The sequence below is a fragment of the Panthera tigris genome, chromosome B4 (assembly GCF_018350195.1).
Source record: "Panthera tigris isolate Pti1 chromosome B4, P.tigris_Pti1_mat1.1, whole genome shotgun sequence".
Taxonomy (NCBI): Eukaryota; Metazoa; Chordata; class Mammalia; order Carnivora; family Felidae; genus Panthera; species Panthera tigris.
Genome location: NC_056666.1, coordinates 62,843,021 through 62,862,682, shown reverse-complemented (window position 1 = coordinate 62,862,682; position 19,662 = coordinate 62,843,021). Strand labels below are relative to the sequence as shown.

General features: G+C 36.5%; 1 protein-coding gene across 9 annotated transcripts in view; it reads left to right on the top strand.

Annotated features, from left to right (window-relative positions):
• The window catches only part of CAPRIN2 (caprin family member 2), a 45,114-nt gene extending 29,080 nt beyond the window's left edge, over positions 1–16,034 (top strand). For 2 of the 9 annotated variants that reach the window (XM_042992048.1, XM_042992042.1), the window contains 8 exons: positions 820–875; positions 3,849–3,953; positions 6,061–6,207; positions 8,728–8,896; positions 10,311–10,493; positions 11,257–11,357; positions 13,887–13,950; positions 15,115–16,034. In XM_042992048.1, coding sequence (XP_042847982.1) covers positions 820–875; positions 3,849–3,953; positions 6,061–6,207; positions 8,728–8,896; positions 10,311–10,493; positions 11,257–11,357; positions 13,887–13,950; positions 15,115–15,683 — 1,394 coding nt within the window. In that variant the 3' untranslated portion in view covers positions 15,684–16,034. Of the gene's footprint in view, positions 1–819; positions 876–3,848; positions 3,954–6,060; positions 6,208–8,727; positions 8,897–10,310; positions 10,494–11,256; positions 11,358–13,886; positions 13,951–15,070 lie in introns of all 9 variants that reach the window. The other 7 variants (XM_042992043.1, XM_042992047.1, XM_042992044.1 and 4 more) reach the window with 7 other exon arrangements.
• Positions 16,035–19,662: the final 3,628 nt, after the last annotated feature.

Here is a 19,662-nt window from a genome sequence, read left to right as displayed (position 1 = left end):
TAGAAGGTCTCCAGATGGTTAAATGGAGAAACACAAGCTGGTTTTGCAAATTTTGAAGTGATTGGGGTCCTTTTGACTCTATAAATCTAGTATTGAAACTTTTTGATCCCAATTATGAGTGAAATTACATCAGTGATATTTAGTACATCGATTAACACAGTACCTAATGACGGAACCTAGAATTGAATCTGGCCTGACGTTAGGCTTTTTGCTCTATACTCATTTATTTCAGGGAAGGAATGAGGTATTTGAAGCCACAGTCCAGTTGTAGTGAGCAGACACCAACTAGAAGATGGGTGTAGTAATTCCTGGATGAAGTAAGGAGAATGAAGAGTAATTAACAAAAGTGATAGACATTAACAAGAAAAAACCAAACCGAAACTATATAATTGAAAAGCATATTAATATACATGACCAAAGGGGGAAAAAAAACCTGAAAAGACATATGACCCAGCTAAGAGTTATTTTGAAACTTGGAATTTGAGTGTATCACTTGATTACTATTCATGATAGCTTAGATTTTATCTTCCAGTTTACTATTACTAGTCATTTTTTAAAGTAATAGATTTTTGGAAGCTTTGAAATGCTGCTTTTGCCCTTTTAACCTTAAAACATCATGAGTGTCACAGATGGGACTAGTGTCTCCCAAATCCTCTCTGACTCTTTAGAGCTCTCACAGAAAATTCATGATGGCCTTGAGACCTAGTTTTTCTAGCTATGGCTTATTTTGTAAAGTATAAACTTTTAGTTTCCACCCAGTTGATATGCATAAACTTTTCTCCTCCCTCAATAGTTTACTGTTGATTTCACTCTCTGCAGCATCTACAGAACAAAATCTTTCCAGTCAAAGTGATTTTCTTCAAGAGCCATTACAGGTAACTTCTCCAAAGTGATCTTTCTTTGCTATTTTTAATTTCTTTGTTATTCAGGGAAGAAACTCTTGCTTTGGTAAGATAGATCAGACTTGCTGATTCTAATATACCTAACTAAATTATTGAAAGTGTTCTAAGGATATCTAGTTTTTTAGATTAAGTACAACTGGCCCTCCAAAGGTTACCTAATGATCATGGGGAAGACATCTGTTAAAATAGAGAAGGCTGGCAGACTTTAATAAGGAAAGAGCAAGCCTGAAGAATTCAGAGATACCTTGTCTGGGAATCTTACTCTGCCCTTGGCTACTTAAGTCACTTTGGCAGAGCAGCATAGTCAAGAGTCTAAAGAAAGATACTAATTTTGTTTAGCACATGGTTAGCTAATCTCCTGCCTCCCTTCACACATAAGAGTTGACATTCTGAGGAACTGATTTTCACAGAACACCTTAGATTTACAAAGGAACCAGATCATTGAGATCTCTGATGCCACATTGCACTTCTATCAATAGTAAGTTCAAGAAAAAAAAAAGTACAAGGTTTGATAGTTTTCTGGTCATTACCTTTAAAAAAATTATCAGGATCCCTCTGAAAACTTTATGGCAATTTTCTTAACAATAGCATCCCTGATAGGTTAAGTATTTTGACCAGATGGCTCAACAGTTATTGCCTTCCTGTCCAAAAACTTCTGGGTAAATACCATTTGTTTACAGTGGTTTATATTTAGTTGATAAGGTATGGCTCAGTTTTCAAAATGTATTTATTGAGCTGAGTCCCTCACCCTACTCACTGGTTTAAGGGTTCCATGTTACCTGTTCTAGCTGTTAGGGTTCTACATGAGGCTTTCAATGGACAAGTTAAAGGTTTTCAAAAAGCTGTTGGTCTAGTTTAGTAGTTCTCAGGGGCAGGTCTGTGGATGGCTGCATCAGAAGCACTTGATCACTTTAATAAAGGTATCTATATATATCTCTGTATATATATCTATATATCTATCTGTAAGGTTTTTTTAATTTTTTTTTTTTTTGAGAGAGACAGCAGAAGTGGGGGAGGGGCAGAGAGAGAGGGAGACACAGAAGCAGGCTCCAGGCTCCAAGCCATCAGCACAGAGCCTGACACAGGGCTTGAACTCATGAACCACAAGATCATGACGTGAGCTGAAGTCAGAGGCTTAACTGACTGAACCACCCAGGTGCCCCTAAAGATATATCTATCTAGATATCACCTTAGACCTAGTGGATCAGAATTTCCAGGGGCGTTATCTAGACATCTATATTTGTAATAAGCTTCCTGGGTGAATCTGCACATGCATTGTTTGGGAATCACAGGTCCCCAGCATCATGTTTACTCACCAATACCTAAAACTGCTTTCAGCTGGTCTGCTTAAAGAGCAGTAATTTGGAAGCAAGAATTGCCATAACTTCTAAAGAAATACTAATGTGAAGAATTTATCTTTATTTTTTGTTGTTGTTGTTAAGTGAACCTTTTAAATTCAAAAGCTCAGGTATCAATGTCTTAGCTTAACATTTGTAAATCTTTCTGTAGCAGGAAACTTCTGTCCCCACAATACCCAGTTCCAATTACTTTGGGCAGTTGTCTTGTTATTTTAAAAAGAGGACCAGAAGAAAGACCTAGTTTTAGAAACACTACAGTATCATAATAGTTCTAATATTTTAGTCGGATCTAAATTAAACCTATTTATTTAGGTATATAAAATTTCAAAAGGATTTAAAATTTTTTTTTCTTAAGACCTCTTTTAAAACTTGGTCCCCATCTCCTTCCCAAGAAGTGGCCTATTATGATGACCCTCTCTAGAAGGTCACTGAAATGTAACTGCTCTGGATATTTGGTTGCCATTAATTAGTTTCCAATTAACCCATTTTAATACTTGGGCTTCTGAGATTGAGATAAAAGGAGTAGATTCATGTCATGGACACTTCAGACCTTGTGATTGCTGGATTTTTATAGATCTCTCCCTGTTATGTTCTAATATCTTTGTGCCATAGAATTCTTTTGTAGCCACTTTCTTAGTTTTTTATTGGTTACAGTTGTCACAGCCTTAGTTTTTCCTGTGCTTGCTTTCTTCCAGTTTTTGTTTTATGTTATTAGCTTTAACATTTTGTTAGAATTTTGGTGACTCTGTAATTTATGTAGAGCTTATCCTTTCTTTCTTTCTTTCTTTCTTTCTTTCTTTCTTTCTTTCTTTTTCTTTCTTTCTTTCTTTCTTTCTTAATGTTTATTCTTGAGGGAGAGAGAGACAGAGTGTGAATGGGGGAGGAGCAGAGAGAGAGGGAGACACAGAATCTGAAGCAGGCTCCAGGCTCTGAGCTGTCAGCACAGAGCCCGATGTGGGGCTCGAACTCACAAGCCATGAGATCATGACCTGAGCCGAAGTTGGACACTTAACTGACTAAGCCACACAGGCGCCCTAAGCTTATCATTTCTATTTGTACTTCTGCCTACCTCTTTAAGACAGTGGGAGCACAGAGAGCCAAACCACAGTTACTGTGATCCCTGGCAGAGCTGTGCCCACAGTGTTGAATGTGCCCTGAGCTGCTTCCATTGAACTGCTGTTGAGGGCCAGATGTTCCATCTGCTGTTGAGGCCCAGGTTTCTAGGACCAAGAATCTTGATAAATGAGGATGGGATTAGATGTGTAGCTTTGGTGACCAGGCCTGGAAAGGCAATTTAGCTGACTGCTTGGGTTTGACTCTCACCACTAACTTAATTTTTGTGTGATATTGGATCCATTACTTAACTTATCTTTGCCTATGCCTTATTGTCTATAAAATGGGGATGGTTGTATCTACCTCACAGGGTTATTGTTAGGACTAAACACGTGAATATGTATAAAGTGTTTAGCATAGTATTTGGCACTAGTGAGTGCTTGGTAAGAGTTACATGTTATGAAGCTCAGGACTCAAGAAATATAAAGTGAACAAAATGTGCCTTTTATCATGTTTTGTATCTTCCTGTGTCTAGGCTGCTTCTTCTTCAGTTACTTGTAGCTCAAATGCTTGCTTGGTTACTACTGATCAGGCTTCTTCGGGATCTGAAACAGAGTTTATGACCTCAGAGACTCCTGAGGTAATAAGAGGCCAATTGTGTTAATTTCTTTTCTGTCTAAAATAATAGCAGAACCAGCTTACCTTATGCATTACAGGCATGATCAGTTGAATTATTTAACATTTATACTTGACTAATGTATTGCTTTCTGTAGATATTGTCCTGGAATTACAGGTAACTTTGCTGTGACTTTGCCATATAAGTAAACTTAGTAGTGTGTAATGCCTTATCACATACAATAAATATGTCTAAATTGCTGTTGTCAAAAAAGATGAAAAGTTTTAGGTAGGAGTAAGTCAAGTTTCTCACTATATATATTATATTGATGGAATCCTTAGCAGAAAAATCTACTTACATAACTGAGACTCAATAAATTTATAGTGTTAATATTAGCACTACCTCCATAAGAATGAATTACATTTTCTTTTGGCTAATTTTGTCAAAAGCATTTTGATAGCACAGTTGACCCTTGAACAATATGGTCTTGAACTGTGAAGGTCCACTTACACGTTTTAGTTTTTTGATAACTACAATACTGTAAATGTATGTTCTTATGATTTTCTTTTTTTTTAAAATTAGGTTTTAATTTTAATTCCATTTAGTTAACATGCAGTGTAATATTAGTTTCAGGTGTACGATATTGTGACTCAACACTTCCTTAAATCATCCTGTGCTCCTCACAATAAATGTACTCCTTAAATCCCCATCATGTATTTAACCCATTTCCCCTCTGGTAACCATCGGTTGGTTCTGTGTAGTTAAGAGTCTTGTTTCTTGGTTTGTCTCTCTCTCTTTTTTTTCTCTTCTTCCCCCCCCCCCCCCCCCTTTGCTCATTTGTTTTGTTTCTTAAATTCCATATATGAGTAAAATCTTACAGTATTTATCTTTCTCTGGCTGAGTTCTTTTGCTTAGCATTATCCTCTTTAGCTTATCCCTGTTGTTGCAAATGGCAAGATTTCATTCTTTTTTATGGCTGAATAATATTTCATTACACACACACGCACGCACACACCACATCTTTATCCATTCATCTACTGATGGACACTGGGCCTTATGCTTTTCTTAACATTGTCTTTTCTCTAGGTTACTTTGTTGTAAGAATACAATATATAATACGTATACCTTACAAAATATGTGTTAATCGACTGTTTATATTATTGGTAAGGCTTCCTTTCCATCTCTATAAGCTATTAGTAGTTAAGTTTTTGGGGAGTCAAGAGTTATATGTGGATTTTTGACTTTGGGGTTCAGCACTCCTAACCTGTGTGTTTTTCAAGGGTCAACTATATTATGTTTGTGCTTTCAATTCTAAAATGATAGTTTTTGCTAAGTTTGAGCAAATCCTTGAAATAGGTATAGCAAGATAGCATGATTTTTTTAGATTAATTCAGCAGCTCTTAGATTTTACTATTTTTGGTTCGCTATTATACAAGATAATGTATTCATTACAGAATATAAGAATATATAGATACACATTAATTTTTATGGTGTAGACTTGGTCTAAATTAAAATTACTTGGTTCCTCATTTTAAGAAGAGGAAGGTGTGACCAAGTGAGTCACAGCTCTCTGTTTCATAATCTGATTAGGACTGGGTTTTTGGTATCTTTTTAAGCCTTTGGATTTGTAATCTGTTACATCAAGGATTTGCTTATTACCATAGATAAGTATTATTTAAATTAGATCAGGTTTGATTTTCTTTTTTAAAGGCAGCTGACTTAGAAATCCAGGAATAAGACTTTAAAATCAAGAAAAATTAACATTGACTAAGCAACTAACCCAAGATTTTTCGTAATTCTTCTGTATAGATTTGGAATAATATTAGATTCTTAGTTGGAAACTACCGTTTCAGGGTTTGACTAGGTACTCATAAAAAGTTCAGTACCTCATCTGTTAGACTGATTAATAGTAAGACTCTTTCACTTAGTCAGCAAGCTGTGCACAGCAAATGCTAGTGTGCATCCTCAGCAGTTGTGATTTGAAATTGTAAGCAGAAGCTATTCTTTTGCATTCCTGTGTCCGAATGTCATCCTATAGAACTTGCTGACTTAGGCCAGTCTGGGGTTTAGTGTAAGTTAACTGCTTGTTATATGGCAGGTGATTGGCTGATGCTGCATTTCTCCTTCCCAGGCAGCAGTTCCCCCAAGCAAGCAACCATCTTCACTAGCTTCTTCAAATCCTCCCATGTCAAAGGGCTCTGAACAGGGCTTCCAGTCACCTCCAGCAAGTAGTAGTTCAGTAACGATTAACACAGCGCCCTTTCAAGCCATGCAGACAGTGAGTATGAAACGTGAATGGTGATTACAGTTCATTGTTCCTGTTAAAAAGCCATTGTTTCTCTTACGTCCATTATTGGGTACTTACTATGTGAAAAACTTTGCCTTTTGTATTGCTCTTATTTGGGTTGATCCTTGCTTTGTCCAATGCAAATATTGTTTGTGGTGAAAGAGTATTAAATCCAAAGCCTTGAGAATTTTGAATGGATATTTTATCAGAACATTTTCCCCACTCAGAAAATTAGTAGCAGGCAAAGCTGAGGGTTCATATTAATTAAAAAAAAAATGTGTGAGTGAGAAACATAATTTTCTGTGAACAGCTTAATAATACTAACCATTACTAATACCACACTAGTGATGTTCCATAGCATCAATAGCCTGAAATATAGGGCACATACTTGGGTGTTCTGTCATTCTGGAAACTTTCATTTGATTTTATTTTGATCTTATGCTGATTTTGGGTAATTGTTCCAATTTGTGTGGTATTCTGAATTACACATTCCTCTGCAAATTGTTTAAGCTTAAAACATTTTTCAAGGTAATATACCTAGGTTTATATGTTTACTCTCTGAAACAGAATAGTATAGAACAGTTCTTTAGAAAAAAAGTCTGAGCCAGTAAGTATCTGATGATGCTTAATGCCCCACTCTGGATACTTTTCAGTGATGGTGGTCGGGTGGGGCCAGTGGAGTGGCAATGGAAAGCAGATACAATGCAGGGAGATAAGCTTTTGAATTCAGGCACCTAAATTCACTAGTTTTATCCTTCATGCTTGGCCTCTTAGAACTGATTAGTTTCTTTGTTTTCCCTCTTGCCCTGTCCCTCCTGCACAGTGTTGCCACATTGGTTTTATTAACTTTTTCTCGTTAATGAAATCAGATACTGTTCTTAATCACTGGGGTTGGGTATTGTCAGTGAAAAAGAGACAAGTCTTTGTGCTCAAGAAGCTTACATTTGATAATGGAGGTGAGAGGGCTAGAGAGAAAAATATACACATACACATATATATGTGTATACGTATACATATGTATATATATGTATATACATATGGGGAAATGTCACCTGTGTCATGGGGAAAAATGGAGCAGGGTAAGGGAGCTGGAGAGTAATGGAAGTGCTATTTTATAGACAATGGCCAGAGTCTGGACAGGTCATTTGCCTGCCATGTGGTAGAAATTTGGTAGGTGGCAGATTTTTTTCATCTTTAATTTTTGAAAAAGTACTCTCTTGGCCTGTGTAGCTTTCATGCTCAGTAAGCATTATTATATCATAATAGCAGGAAGATTAATTTTTGTATTTGAGTTTAGATCTACTAGAAACCAAATAGGTTTTTTTTGGCCATAGTAAAATACGTAGGACATAAAATTTACCATTTTAACCATTTTTAAGTATATAATTCAGTGATGTTTAGTACATCTACAGTGTTGTACAACCATTTCCACTGTTTCCAAAACATTTTCATCATCCAAACCATTAAACTATACTCATTAAATAATAGCTTTTTATTCCTCCCTCTCTCCAGCTTCTAGTAACCTATCTTCTTTTTGCCTCATTACCTGTTCTAAGTACTCAGATAAGTGGAATCACATTATTTTCCCTTTTGTATATGACTTATTTCATTTAGCAAAATATTTTCAAGGTTTATTCATGTTGTATTATGGATCAGAATTTCATTTTTTTATAGCTAAATAATATTCTATTGTATGTCTATACCACATTTTGTTTATCCATTCAGCTGTTGGACATTTCGATTGTTTCCACCTTTTGCCTATTGTTTTGTTTTTTTTTTTTTAATTTTTTTTTTTTTAACGTTTATTTTTGAGACAGAGACAGAGCATGAATGGGGGAGGGGCAGAGAGAGAGGGAGACACAGAACCGGAAGCAGGCTCCAGACTCTCAGCCATCAGCCCAGAGCCTGACGTGGGGCTCGGACTCAGGGTCCGTGAGATCGTGACCTGAGCTGAAGTCGGACGCTTAACCGACTGAGCCACCCAGGCGCCCCCCTTTTGCCTATTGTGAATAATGCTGCTATGAACATTGATGTACAAAATGTGAGCCTCTGCTTTCAGTACTTTTGGTTATATTTTAGAAGTGGATTTGCTGGATCATATGGTAATTGCATGTTTAACTTTTTGAGGAACAACCACACTGTTTTCTACAGTTGGTTGCACCATTTTACATTCCTACCAGTAATGCACAAGGCTCAAATTACACCACATCTTTGCCAACACTTAGATTTTCTCTCTCTCTCTTTTTTTTTTTTTTCTTTTGGTAACAGCCATCCTAATGAGTATGAAGTGGTATATTATTGTGGTTTTGATTTGTATTTCCCTAATGACTGTGATGCTGAGCATCTTTTCATGTGCTTATTGGCCATTTCTCTTCTTTGGAGAAATGTCCATTCAAGTCCTTTGCCTGTCAAATAGAAGTTTTTGAATGTTGGAGAATTTTGTTGGATGTCATCCTTAATCCTTTTCTATGAAACATTACAAAGGACTTAGTGTACCCTTTGTCTCTTAAGGTGTTTAATGTTAATGCACCTCTGCCTCCACGGAAAGAACAAGAAGTAAAAGAATCCCCTTATTCACCTGGCTACAATCAAAGTTTTACTACAGCAAGTACACAAACACCACCCCAGTGCCAACTGCCAGCTATACATGTAGAACAAACTGTCCTTTCTCAAGAGACTGGTAAGATCTTTGCATATGATATTTTGAAGACTTAGATGACAGCTAGTAGAATGGAAAGTAATTCAGTAGTGATACTTTAAGGGTTCTTTCTTGACTAGTAAGCATTATTTCTTCGCATGTTCAAGTGTTGAGAAACACTTAAATGCCTTTCTTCTATTAATTAAGTTCGCCTATTAATTTTAACTTTTGTAGAGGTAGAACCTAGATGGTTGATTAAACCTTGAAGTAGGTTCATATTTTTAAATCTGATTGCTTTGATTACCATGGACAGTAATAGGAGTAGATAGGGCGATATATATATATATATATATCGCCTTATCTACTATAGAAGTGCCCGTCTTCTACTTAGAAGAGTTTTGAAATCACTCTGTTGAATCTTTTAGCACAGACAGATAGCTATCTGGCCTTTTCTCTCTTTTTCCCTCTTACAATAAAGCATTGATTAATGCAAAGATATAATTTAGTATGCTTTTCCATTGTTTGCTTAGAGATGAAAAACTATTTTGCTCTTTTATGCTATCCAAATACATGAAAGAATAGGCAACTTTGTAGTTATTTCCTAATTTGATAAACATCTGTAGATTTTTAGTGTTGGTGTTTCAGATCCCCATTGAGTTTTCTAAAACTTAAGCCTGAGTAAATGAGTTGAACATTAGAGGTATTTGGTTACTCACAAGAGATACTAAATGTAAATCCTTGGACCTAGCCACCAATGACCTCATTCTGTTCTCACTTGTACTGAGTGAAAACATTGTGTAGATGATTTACATAAGGGATATTTGTCCTGTGCCTTCTTAGGTATAGTATTAATTAAAATTCATTGTCTTTTACTCCTTGATCTGGGGTGTTTAGCCTTTTTTCCTTTAATTGTGGCCAAATATACATAACATAAAATTTACCATTTTAACCATTTTTAAGTGTATGGCCAGATGGTTGTGTAGCCATCACCACCATTCATCTCTAAGGACTTTTTCATCTTTCCCAAATGAACTCTGTACCCATTTAACACTAACTCTCCATTCCCCCTCTTCCTACTGCCCCCTGGCAACTACCATTCTACTCTATGAATTTGACTACTCTAGGTACTTACCTAGAGTAAGTGGAAACAGACAGTATTTGTCCTTTTGTGACTGGCCTATTTCGTTCAGCATAATGTCTTCAAGATTTCATCCATGTTGTAGCATGTGTCAGAATTTCTTACCTTTTTAAGGCTGAATAATATTCTATTACCTAAATATATGTATAGATACCAGGATCTCTATATATACGTACGTGTATATATAGCACCTGTTTTTTTTTTTTTTCAAAGGGAGAAAATTATATTAAAGGTTTTGATATACAGTGACTTTTAAGTATAAAGAATATTAAATCTTTGTTACCATTTAACTCTTGGACTTAAAACTGTTTCCTTAAGCAGCAAGTTATCCTGATGGAACTATTCAAGTAAGCAATGGTAGCCTTGCCTTTTACCCAGCACAGACGAATGTATTTCCCAGACCCTCTCAACCATTTGTCAATAGCCGGGGATCTGTTAGAGGATGTACTCGTGGTGGGAGATTACTAACCAATTCGTATCGGTCCCCTGGTGGTTATAAAGGTATGCTCTGAACAAAATTTAATTATACTGAATTATTTTGTTTATATATTTACTTAACTCAAACTATTTTTACTTTACCTTGTTCCTTTTTTAGTTGCCCTCCATATTGTGGTAGAAAATTCCCTATTTCTGTAAAATATAGCTTTTCTAATATACCTGTTGCCTATATAACAGAGGAACTTTTTGTATGAAAAGCAGATTGATCCTGTGACTTGCTGCAGTGAAAGGTTGAGCATCTTTCTTTTCCGGGGATGAATTTGGGTTTTCATATTTGAATACTTACTTTTTTTTAATTGACTTGACTGCCCCAAGTCAAACTATGTCAAATAAAAATATGTCTCAAAATGTGTCATAATCAGTGCCCATTTTCTAGTTATTTTTCTATGAGAGGATACTATACATAAAAATATAAATTTTGAGACTATAATAGTGATATTTTCTTAAGTCTTAGATATGGTTCCACATGTTATTCTCTTGGTATTAGCAGAATTGCGCTAGACAGGCCTTAACCATGCACCTTTTTGAACCCCATCTGCATTGCAGCAGTAGTAAATCTCTGCCCTTGGCTTATTTGAAGTTAGCGGTATTTTATAAATATGTGTTTTCTTGTGGAAGCAATATTAGTAGAGTTTGCTTAAAGAAGGCATAAATCTAATGATGGTATTATAGGATCAGTTTAACTTTTAAAGTGGTATAGAATTAGACTATTTAAAAGTTTAGTATAATTTTGCCCATAATTTTATTTAAGTTGTTTGTTTATTAGGTTTTGATACTTATAGAGGACCACCTTCAATTACCAATGGAAATTATAGCCAGCTACAGTTCCAAGCTAGAGAGTATCCTGGAACACCTTATTCCCAAAGGGTAAGAATAGTTGTCATAGTTGAATAATATAGTACAGTTGTTGATGTTAAGCTGTGATTAAACTATAGCCGAGTCACAGTGTATTTGGTATAAGGCACTCTTTGTTTTTTTTAAATTTTTGAAATGTTTATTTTTGAGAGAGAGTTAGACAGAATGTGAGCAGGGGAGGGGCAGAGACAGACAGAATCCAAAGCAGGCTTCAGGCTCTTAGCTGTCAGCACAGAGTCTGACACGGGGCTTCAACCCACAAACCGTGAGATCATGACCTGAGCTGGAGTCCAACACTTAACTGACTGAGCCACCCAGACACTCCAAGGCACTCTTTGTTTTAGAACTACTTGTCAGTACTGTGGAGAGTTGAGTTGGAAGCTTTTCAAGTAACCCACAGAAGATAAATGACAATTGTCTGTTACACAGAACTTAGAAGGTCTTAAGAACTTTATTTATCATGTTGTTTGCATTAACTCATTCACTCCTCTACCTTTTGAGAGAAACTGGGGTTCAGAAACAAATTACTTATCTGAGGTCACTCAGCAAATGAATGGTAGAATTAACATGAGACTGCATGTTTCCTAACTCCAGACCCTATGAGCTTAACTTTATTATTTTCTTTTCCTTTTTTTTTTTGAAGGGGAGAGAATCTCACACAGTCCCCATGCTCCATGTGGAGCCTGACATGGGGCTTGATCCCACGATTCTGGGATCATGACCTGAACTGAAATCAAGATTTGGGTGCTTAGCCGACTGAGCCACCTAGGCGCCCCAACTTCATTATGTTGCTTTCGGTTTAACTTTTCTAGGTACCTGGTGTAGCAAAAGTATTTTTCAAAAATTTATTTTTTTGTTTATTTTTATTTGAATAGCTCAGATTTTCTTTACTACATATGATAAAAGACTGGTAAGAGGTTAGACATTCTACTTTAACAAACCGTGGGACCTCTTTGTCATTGATCATCTATGGATATGACTGAATACGTCAGAATTTTCAGTTTTGAAGTTTTACAAGTTTTTAAGTATGTGGTTTCCCACTGAGTTCTGTTGTGATATAAAGTACCTGTTTTTGAGGAGCTTACAGTTAGTTAAATGAGGTAAGGTAGATGTCTATACAGAGACAGTATTGAAAAGGGGGTTAAGAACACACCTCGAAGATCACACCAAATCACTTAAATGACTTGGGTTTGATTCCTGATTTCATCACTTCCTTTGTTGTGTGACCTTGGGTATGTTTGAGTAAACTTTCTGATCTGTGGTTCCTCATCTGTTGGATGAAGACTCAATCTTACTCTGAAGTGTTGTGAGGATTACTTTCTGAGATATCCTGAGGATTAAGTGAATTAACATACATGAAGGCTTAGCACGGTAATGTCAGACAGTAATGAGCAGCTCCTTTAAAAAAAAAAAAATTTTTTTTTAATATTTTATTTATTTTTTGAGTGTAAGGAGGGAGAGGCAAAGAGAGAGACAGGATCTGAAGCAGGCTCTGCACTGACAGGCTGACAGTAGCCAGTCTGCTGTGGGGCTTGAACTCAGGAATCGTGAGATCATAACGTGAACTGAAGTTGGACGCTCAACTGACTGAGCCACCCAGGTGTCTGTAATGGAGCTGTTCTTAACACCAATATTCTGGAATTTTTTGTGCTGCTTTAAATGTCTTGCTGGGGTGCCTGGCTGGCTCAGTCAGTATAGCATGTGACTTTTGATCCTCAGGGTCATGAGGTCAAGCCCCACATTAGGCATAGAGGTTACATTAAAAAAAAAAAAAAAAAAGAAAATTTCTTGCTGAGAAAACATGAGATAGTTGTTGTATTGGGAAAAGGATTAGGAGTTTGGGGTAGGAGACTTAATTATTGTGTGCCTTCTTGTCCTGTTTAAATTTTTTATTGCATGTGTTTATTTTTATTGTATGTGCTAATTTAATGCCACTGATCATTCTTTTCATGTGTTGTCTGGAGGCTGACTTTCAACATACCTGGGAGTCTGTTTGAAATGTTGCCTCGTGAACATTTTTTTCTTGAGGATATTAAATTATGTTTTCAGGCAATAGTACATTCATATGGTATAATTCTTACCAACCTCTCTGTCAAAACAAAACAAAATCCTGACGTAGTTCATAATTGTCTTCACAGTTTGATCTATAAATAGAGCAAGATTGAAATAGTCTGTGTTCTTGCCTTATTATTTCCCTTTATCTTGCGATAAGGGATAGAGGACCAGGCCATATTTCTGAATTTCCCTCATTACCTCACATTGTATCTTTTACATAGTGTTTCCTGGATGCCTTCTTGTTTTTGCAATTATTAGCATACCTAGTTGGTCAGGTTAATTCACAGATGAAGCAAGTATTGCTATTGTTGCCCTTTTTGCCTTTCTTGGTGTTTGGAAACATCTGAGCCTCTGTGGCTGCTGGGGAAGGGTAGAGAAAAGGCTAAGAGGACTTTAATCTTACAAATTTACCAGCCAATAACACTGGGAAAGGACTATCATCTTGCATTTTTGGTGCCAAGGTTAAATATTACGCGTTCATTTCAGGATAATTTCCAGCAGTGTTACAAGCGAGGAGGGACATCTGGTGGTCCTCGGACAAATTCAAGAGGTAAGAATGATTAACTGGGTTACACAGAACATACCTCTAGATCTTTCTTTGTCTTCTGTGAAGTTCTCCCCAGAGTACATTGTTTTCACCATTTAGCTTTTAAAGTTTTCATTTTGCATAAATGTAGTACTGAAGACCTGAGGGAAATACTAGACTAACTGGAATGGCTGTGGAAACCAGTTGTCCATTTAAATTAAAAGTGTATGTGTGTGCTTTTTCAGTTTGATTGACGCCACAGCATAATTCAGCCTTTGATATGTATTCATCTTGCATACTTCAAATAGTTTCATGTGATGATTCAGAATGATGTTTCTTGTAATAATGGGCATTTCTAGATACTCTAGTGTCACTACATTGAAAGATAGGAAAAAGCAGCGATTAAGACACCATGACTTGAAATTTCAGAAGATATTATAATACTTTTTAAAATGTGAAGGTTTAATAGGACCTTTAGTAGAAAAGATTCAGTGTAACTGAGAAAATCAAGAATTACCGAAGATTAACTAACTTTATCACAGAAAAACAATCTTTTCCTTTTAAGAAAGCAATCAGTATTCACACTGCCTTGGCCTTCTATCTGAGCTATGTTTTTGTGTAGTACTTAAAACATTAAGATTTCATGATATCACATTAACTTGGAAATGAAGAACAGGCATTCATCATGGGACTTAGTATCATAACAGAGTATCTTTGAGTGGCGAGTAGTTCTAAAAGTTGGTTCTTTTATGTAATCTCAGTTTTCTTGAGTCCTTGTACATTAGATAGTTTGAGTAGATTTATCACTGAGGAATGAAGAACTGAGTGAGAATTACAGAAGAAAGATAAAAGAAGTAAAAAGAGTGTTCAAACCTGGGTTTCAGACTTTGCTAATCTTTAGTAACTTAGCATTTCCTGGAGGCTTATTTTCTTAAAAAAAAAAATCTTAAAAAAACAATGAGGCCCACCAGACAAGATCATCTAGGTCCTTTTTGGCTTAATAGTAATATGAAAGCCTATTGCTAGAAAACTTTAGAAAAGTATACTGTAGCTATACTTTGTTGTTTTTGTTTTAGAATTTACTATAAAATGTATTTTTATCTGTATTTCAGTAGCCGACTAATGTTAAATATTGTGTTCAAAGCTAACTGCTTCATTATGAGAAACTCACTGTTGCTAATAAAACAGCAGGGTGGAGTGATTCTTCTCAGGTGAGCAGCCCAGAAAGAGACAACGAAACGTTTAACAGTGGTGACTCTGGACAAGGAGACTCCCGTAGCATGACCCCTGTGGATGTGCCCGTGACAAATCCAGCAGCCACCATACTGCCAGTACACGTCTATCCCCTGCCTCAGCAGATGCGCGTTGCCTTCTCAGCAGCCAGAACCTCTAATCTCGCCCCTGGAACTTTAGACCAACCTATCGTGTTTGATCTTCTTCTAAACAACTTGGGAGAAACTTTTGATCTTCAGCTTGGTAGATTTAATTGCCCGGTGAATGGCACTTATGTTTTCATTTTTCACATGCTAAAGCTGGCAGTGAATGTGCCACTATATGTCAACCTCATGAAGAATGAAGAGGTCTTGGTATCTGCCTATGCCAATGATGGTGCTCCAGACCATGAAACTGCTAGCAATCATGCAATTCTTCAGCTCTTCCAGGGAGACCAGATATGGTTACGTTTGCACAGGGGAGCAATTTATGGAAGTAGTTGGAAATATTCTACATTTTCAGGCTATCTTCTTTATCAAGATTGAAAGTCAGTACAGAATTGACAGTAAAAGAATGGTGTTCTAATTAGTAGGGTTAAAGGAGAAGTAGTCTTTGCCCTTGTGACTGGTTTAGGAAAATGTTTTCTTTCCTAGAGGAAGGTGGAGGTCCTTACTTTTTTTGTTTTCCTCCCCAAGGTGAAAAATTTCAAGCTGAATGACAATTAGCACTAATCTGGCACTTTATAAATTGTGATGTAGCCTCGCTAGTCAAGCTGTGAATGTATATTGTTTGCACTTAATCCTTAACTGTATTAACGTTCAGCTTACTAAACTGACTGCCTCAAGTTCAGGCAAGTTATAATGCCTTGTTGTGCCTCAATAAAAAAGTTACATGCACCTTCAGTGTTCTTATTTGATTAAACATTTAGTTAAGGGGTAAAGTATTGAATTTTTTGCTATGCATCACTGATAACTTTTGGATGGGTGTTAATTCATGGTTCATACTATTATTTTAAAGTAAGACTATATATAATAGCTCTTTTTAGAGTTTTCTCTGATGTTATACCTGTCATTCATCAGAAGATATCATCTGTTTTCCTTTGGCTAAATAACATTTCTTTTTGAAGCTATTTTGCATTAGGACATGCTATTATCTGTTAGCTATTTTTAAGTACCTACTACTTGTATAATAATACAGGAAACAATAGTAGATAGGTACAGAGCTAATACTACTGGTCTGACATCAGTGAAGCTTATACCTTCTAGTGGATTCTCAATTTGAGTAGGTAGAATGTTTAAAAGATTTCTGGTCAGGCAGTGCTGTGTTTGAGTCCTGATTTTGCCACTTAGTTACTGATCTTGGGCAAGTTATTTTACCTCTAAGATCCCCCCTACCTTCTCTTTCTCTCTCTCTCTCTCTCTTTTTTTTAATAGACCATTTCCACGACCTCCTAGGGCAAATGTGAAGTTCAACTAAGAATATCTAAAAGACTTAACACAGTGCCTGGCACGTAAGCATTTAATAAATGTTAGGTGCTATGATTTTTTTTCATTCCACATACTGACAGAATTGTGTGTGTGTGTGTGATGTAGTATTAGTATAGCAGGCATTGACAGAGTTTAGTAACCATTTTAGGCATATATTCTCACACTTCACAATTTTTTTTTTTCTAAATTTTTTTTTTTTAACGTTTATTTATTTTTGAGACAGAGAGAGACAGAGCATGAACGGGGGAGGGTCAGAGAGAGAGGGAGACACAGAATCTGAAACAGGCTCCAGGCTCTGAGCTGTCAGCACAGAGCCCGACGCGGGGCTCGAACTCACGGACCGCGAGATCATGACCTGAGCCGAAGTCGGCCGCTTAACCGACTGAGCCACCCAGGCGCCCCTCACACTTCACAATTTAAGCTTATTTATGTTTCTCATGAATAAGAGCTTAATAATTTTATTAATTAAAGCATAGTGTTTTTTAAATTTTTTTTTTTTTTTTTTACATTTATTCATTTTTGAGAGACAGAGATAGCACAAGCGGGGGAGGGGCAGAGAGAGAGGGAGACACAGAATCCCAAGCAGGCTCCAGGCTCTGAGCTGTCAGCACAGAGCCCGATGTGGGGCTCAAACTAACGGACCACAAGATCATGACCTGAGCTGAAGTCGGCCACTTAACCGACTGAGCCACCCAGGCGCCCCTCTTATAGTCAATATATTTTATTTATTTGAGAGAGGGAGACAGTGTGAGTAAGGAAGGAGCAGAGAGAGAGGGAGAGAGAGAATCCTACCTAGGCTCCACATTATCAGTGTGGGGCTCGAAATCATGAACCGTGAGATCATGACCTAAGCTGAAATCAAGAGTCAGACACTTAACTGACTGAGCCACCTAGGGGCCCCTGTAATCAATATTTTTTATCTGGGCGTGGGTTCATCAATTAAACCCTTAGGCCACTTTTAACTCTCCATGTTAGTATAATGTTCTCAAGATGGAGGATGTAATGTCATTAACTATTTAACAGAATTTTTTAAACTCATGGTAGGTATTTTGTGGGTTAGGGATGTTAGTATTCCAGTTAAATAAATTAGTTAGTGGCTCTTATGTACAGAATACAAAGCAAGAAATATATGGAAAAATAAATATTATTAAATGACTAAGGGGAAAACGATGTGTTTTGTTTTTGGTTTTTTTGGAAAACTTGATGTTTAAGAAGAGTTGTGGATCAAGTTCAACAAGGCCTTTCTCAGCTTTTTTTAGCCATTTTGTTTTCTACCACATTAGGATCTTAAGCTTAGTCTTTTCCCCTGCACACAATCAGGACCATTTTTGTTAATTTATTTAAAATATTGTGAGTAACTCCTTTTTTTTATATGTTTTAAAGTATCTGACAAAGAGATTCATTAGGGTATCCCCTTATGATGATAGTCATGTTTTAGAGAGTATTCTAAATGGAATACTATTTTCCCCAAGTGTAAAGACAATGGATTAGAAATGGACAATTCTTAGACTTCTGAGAATGAATGGAAAAGATCTTTCATTCTGAAATAATATAACTTTCGGAAGATACCGTTCTTCTGGAAGGTTTTAGTAAAAGTCCAGATATCTTTATAGAAAGATATGTAAAGCCTATTTGTGGACCTCATGTAAAGAACTTATATTTTACTGGGAAACTCTTGTAGATACAACTGAAGAGGAAAAGCATTCCATATAGTTACCATGTAGTCCCTGAATATATATAGATTTTTAGCTCTCTTACTGTGGGAGAGAAAAAGTTTTTTTTTTTAATTTAATGTTTATTTATTGAGAGAGTGAGAGAGAGACACAAAATCCAAAGCAGGTTCCAGGCTCTGAGCTGTCAGCACAGAGCCCAATGCAGGGCTTGAACTCACAAACTGAGATCATGACCTGAGCCAGTCAGACACCCAACTGACTGAGCCACCCAGGGACTTTGAGAAAGTTTTTCTATGTACTGAATTCTCCCTGGAGTTTTTTTCTTTGACTTTAAATTTTTTAGTCTTTTGTGAATGAACTGTCCCCCAAGAATTGTGAGCTACTGTTATCTTCTCTATAATGGTTTAATGAATAAGTTCAGGTATTTAAAGCAGGAAATGTTTTTTTGGCAGATTTGCATATTCGATTCCTGTACCAATTATTTGTCAACCACCTGATTGTTTTAACTTTCTCAACTCCATAATCGCTACATTTTTACACTGCTTTGATATCACATACCGTGTTTTTATACTTTAATCTTTCCTGATTGCAAATTTTAATTCCTTAGCTCTAATGGCTAATGTTCTATTGTGATTCTCGTGATAGGAAGAATGATAGTTTATGTATTTTATGAAGTGAGATAATTGTTGGCATATAGACATCAAAGTTTTTCCATAGGATTTCCACTCTGCTTCCCTGCCATACACTTCATTTTGATGAAAACCTTAGATTTGTCTCCCTAGGTCCTCTACTTGATAATTTATCTCAGGGTTATTCTTAATCACCACTTTAATGATTAGCCAATAGCTTTGTCCCCATTTTTCAGCTTTTGTGCAACTGTTGACAACTGATAGGTATATCACAGTTGTGATCAGTGCAAGATGCTGAATGTCAGATTATAAACTGTTAACCCATTATCAATACCAGGAGGCCTTAGGCTCACTAATTCTAGATTTTCCAAACATTATTTCTTTATTCATTTTATTTCAGTGGCTTCTTTTTTTGAAACAAATGATTAATCTTTCAAGTATGTGGGTTATGTAATTTGTACCTGGCTCTGGGGCTACAAAGATGAAAGACATTCTGATGTTCAGACACATCAGGTATTTCAATTTCATCCATTTCATTTGCTGAGAGCAAATCACTCTTTTGCATGATGCTGTGCTCATCACAAGTGTAGCTGCCATCTGCCACCGTACGATGTTGTTAAAATACCATTGACTATTCCCTATGCTGTGCCTTTCATCTCATGACTTACTTATTTTGTAACTGGAAGCCGGTATCTCCCACTCTCTTTCACTCATTTCTTTGATCCTCCCACTCCC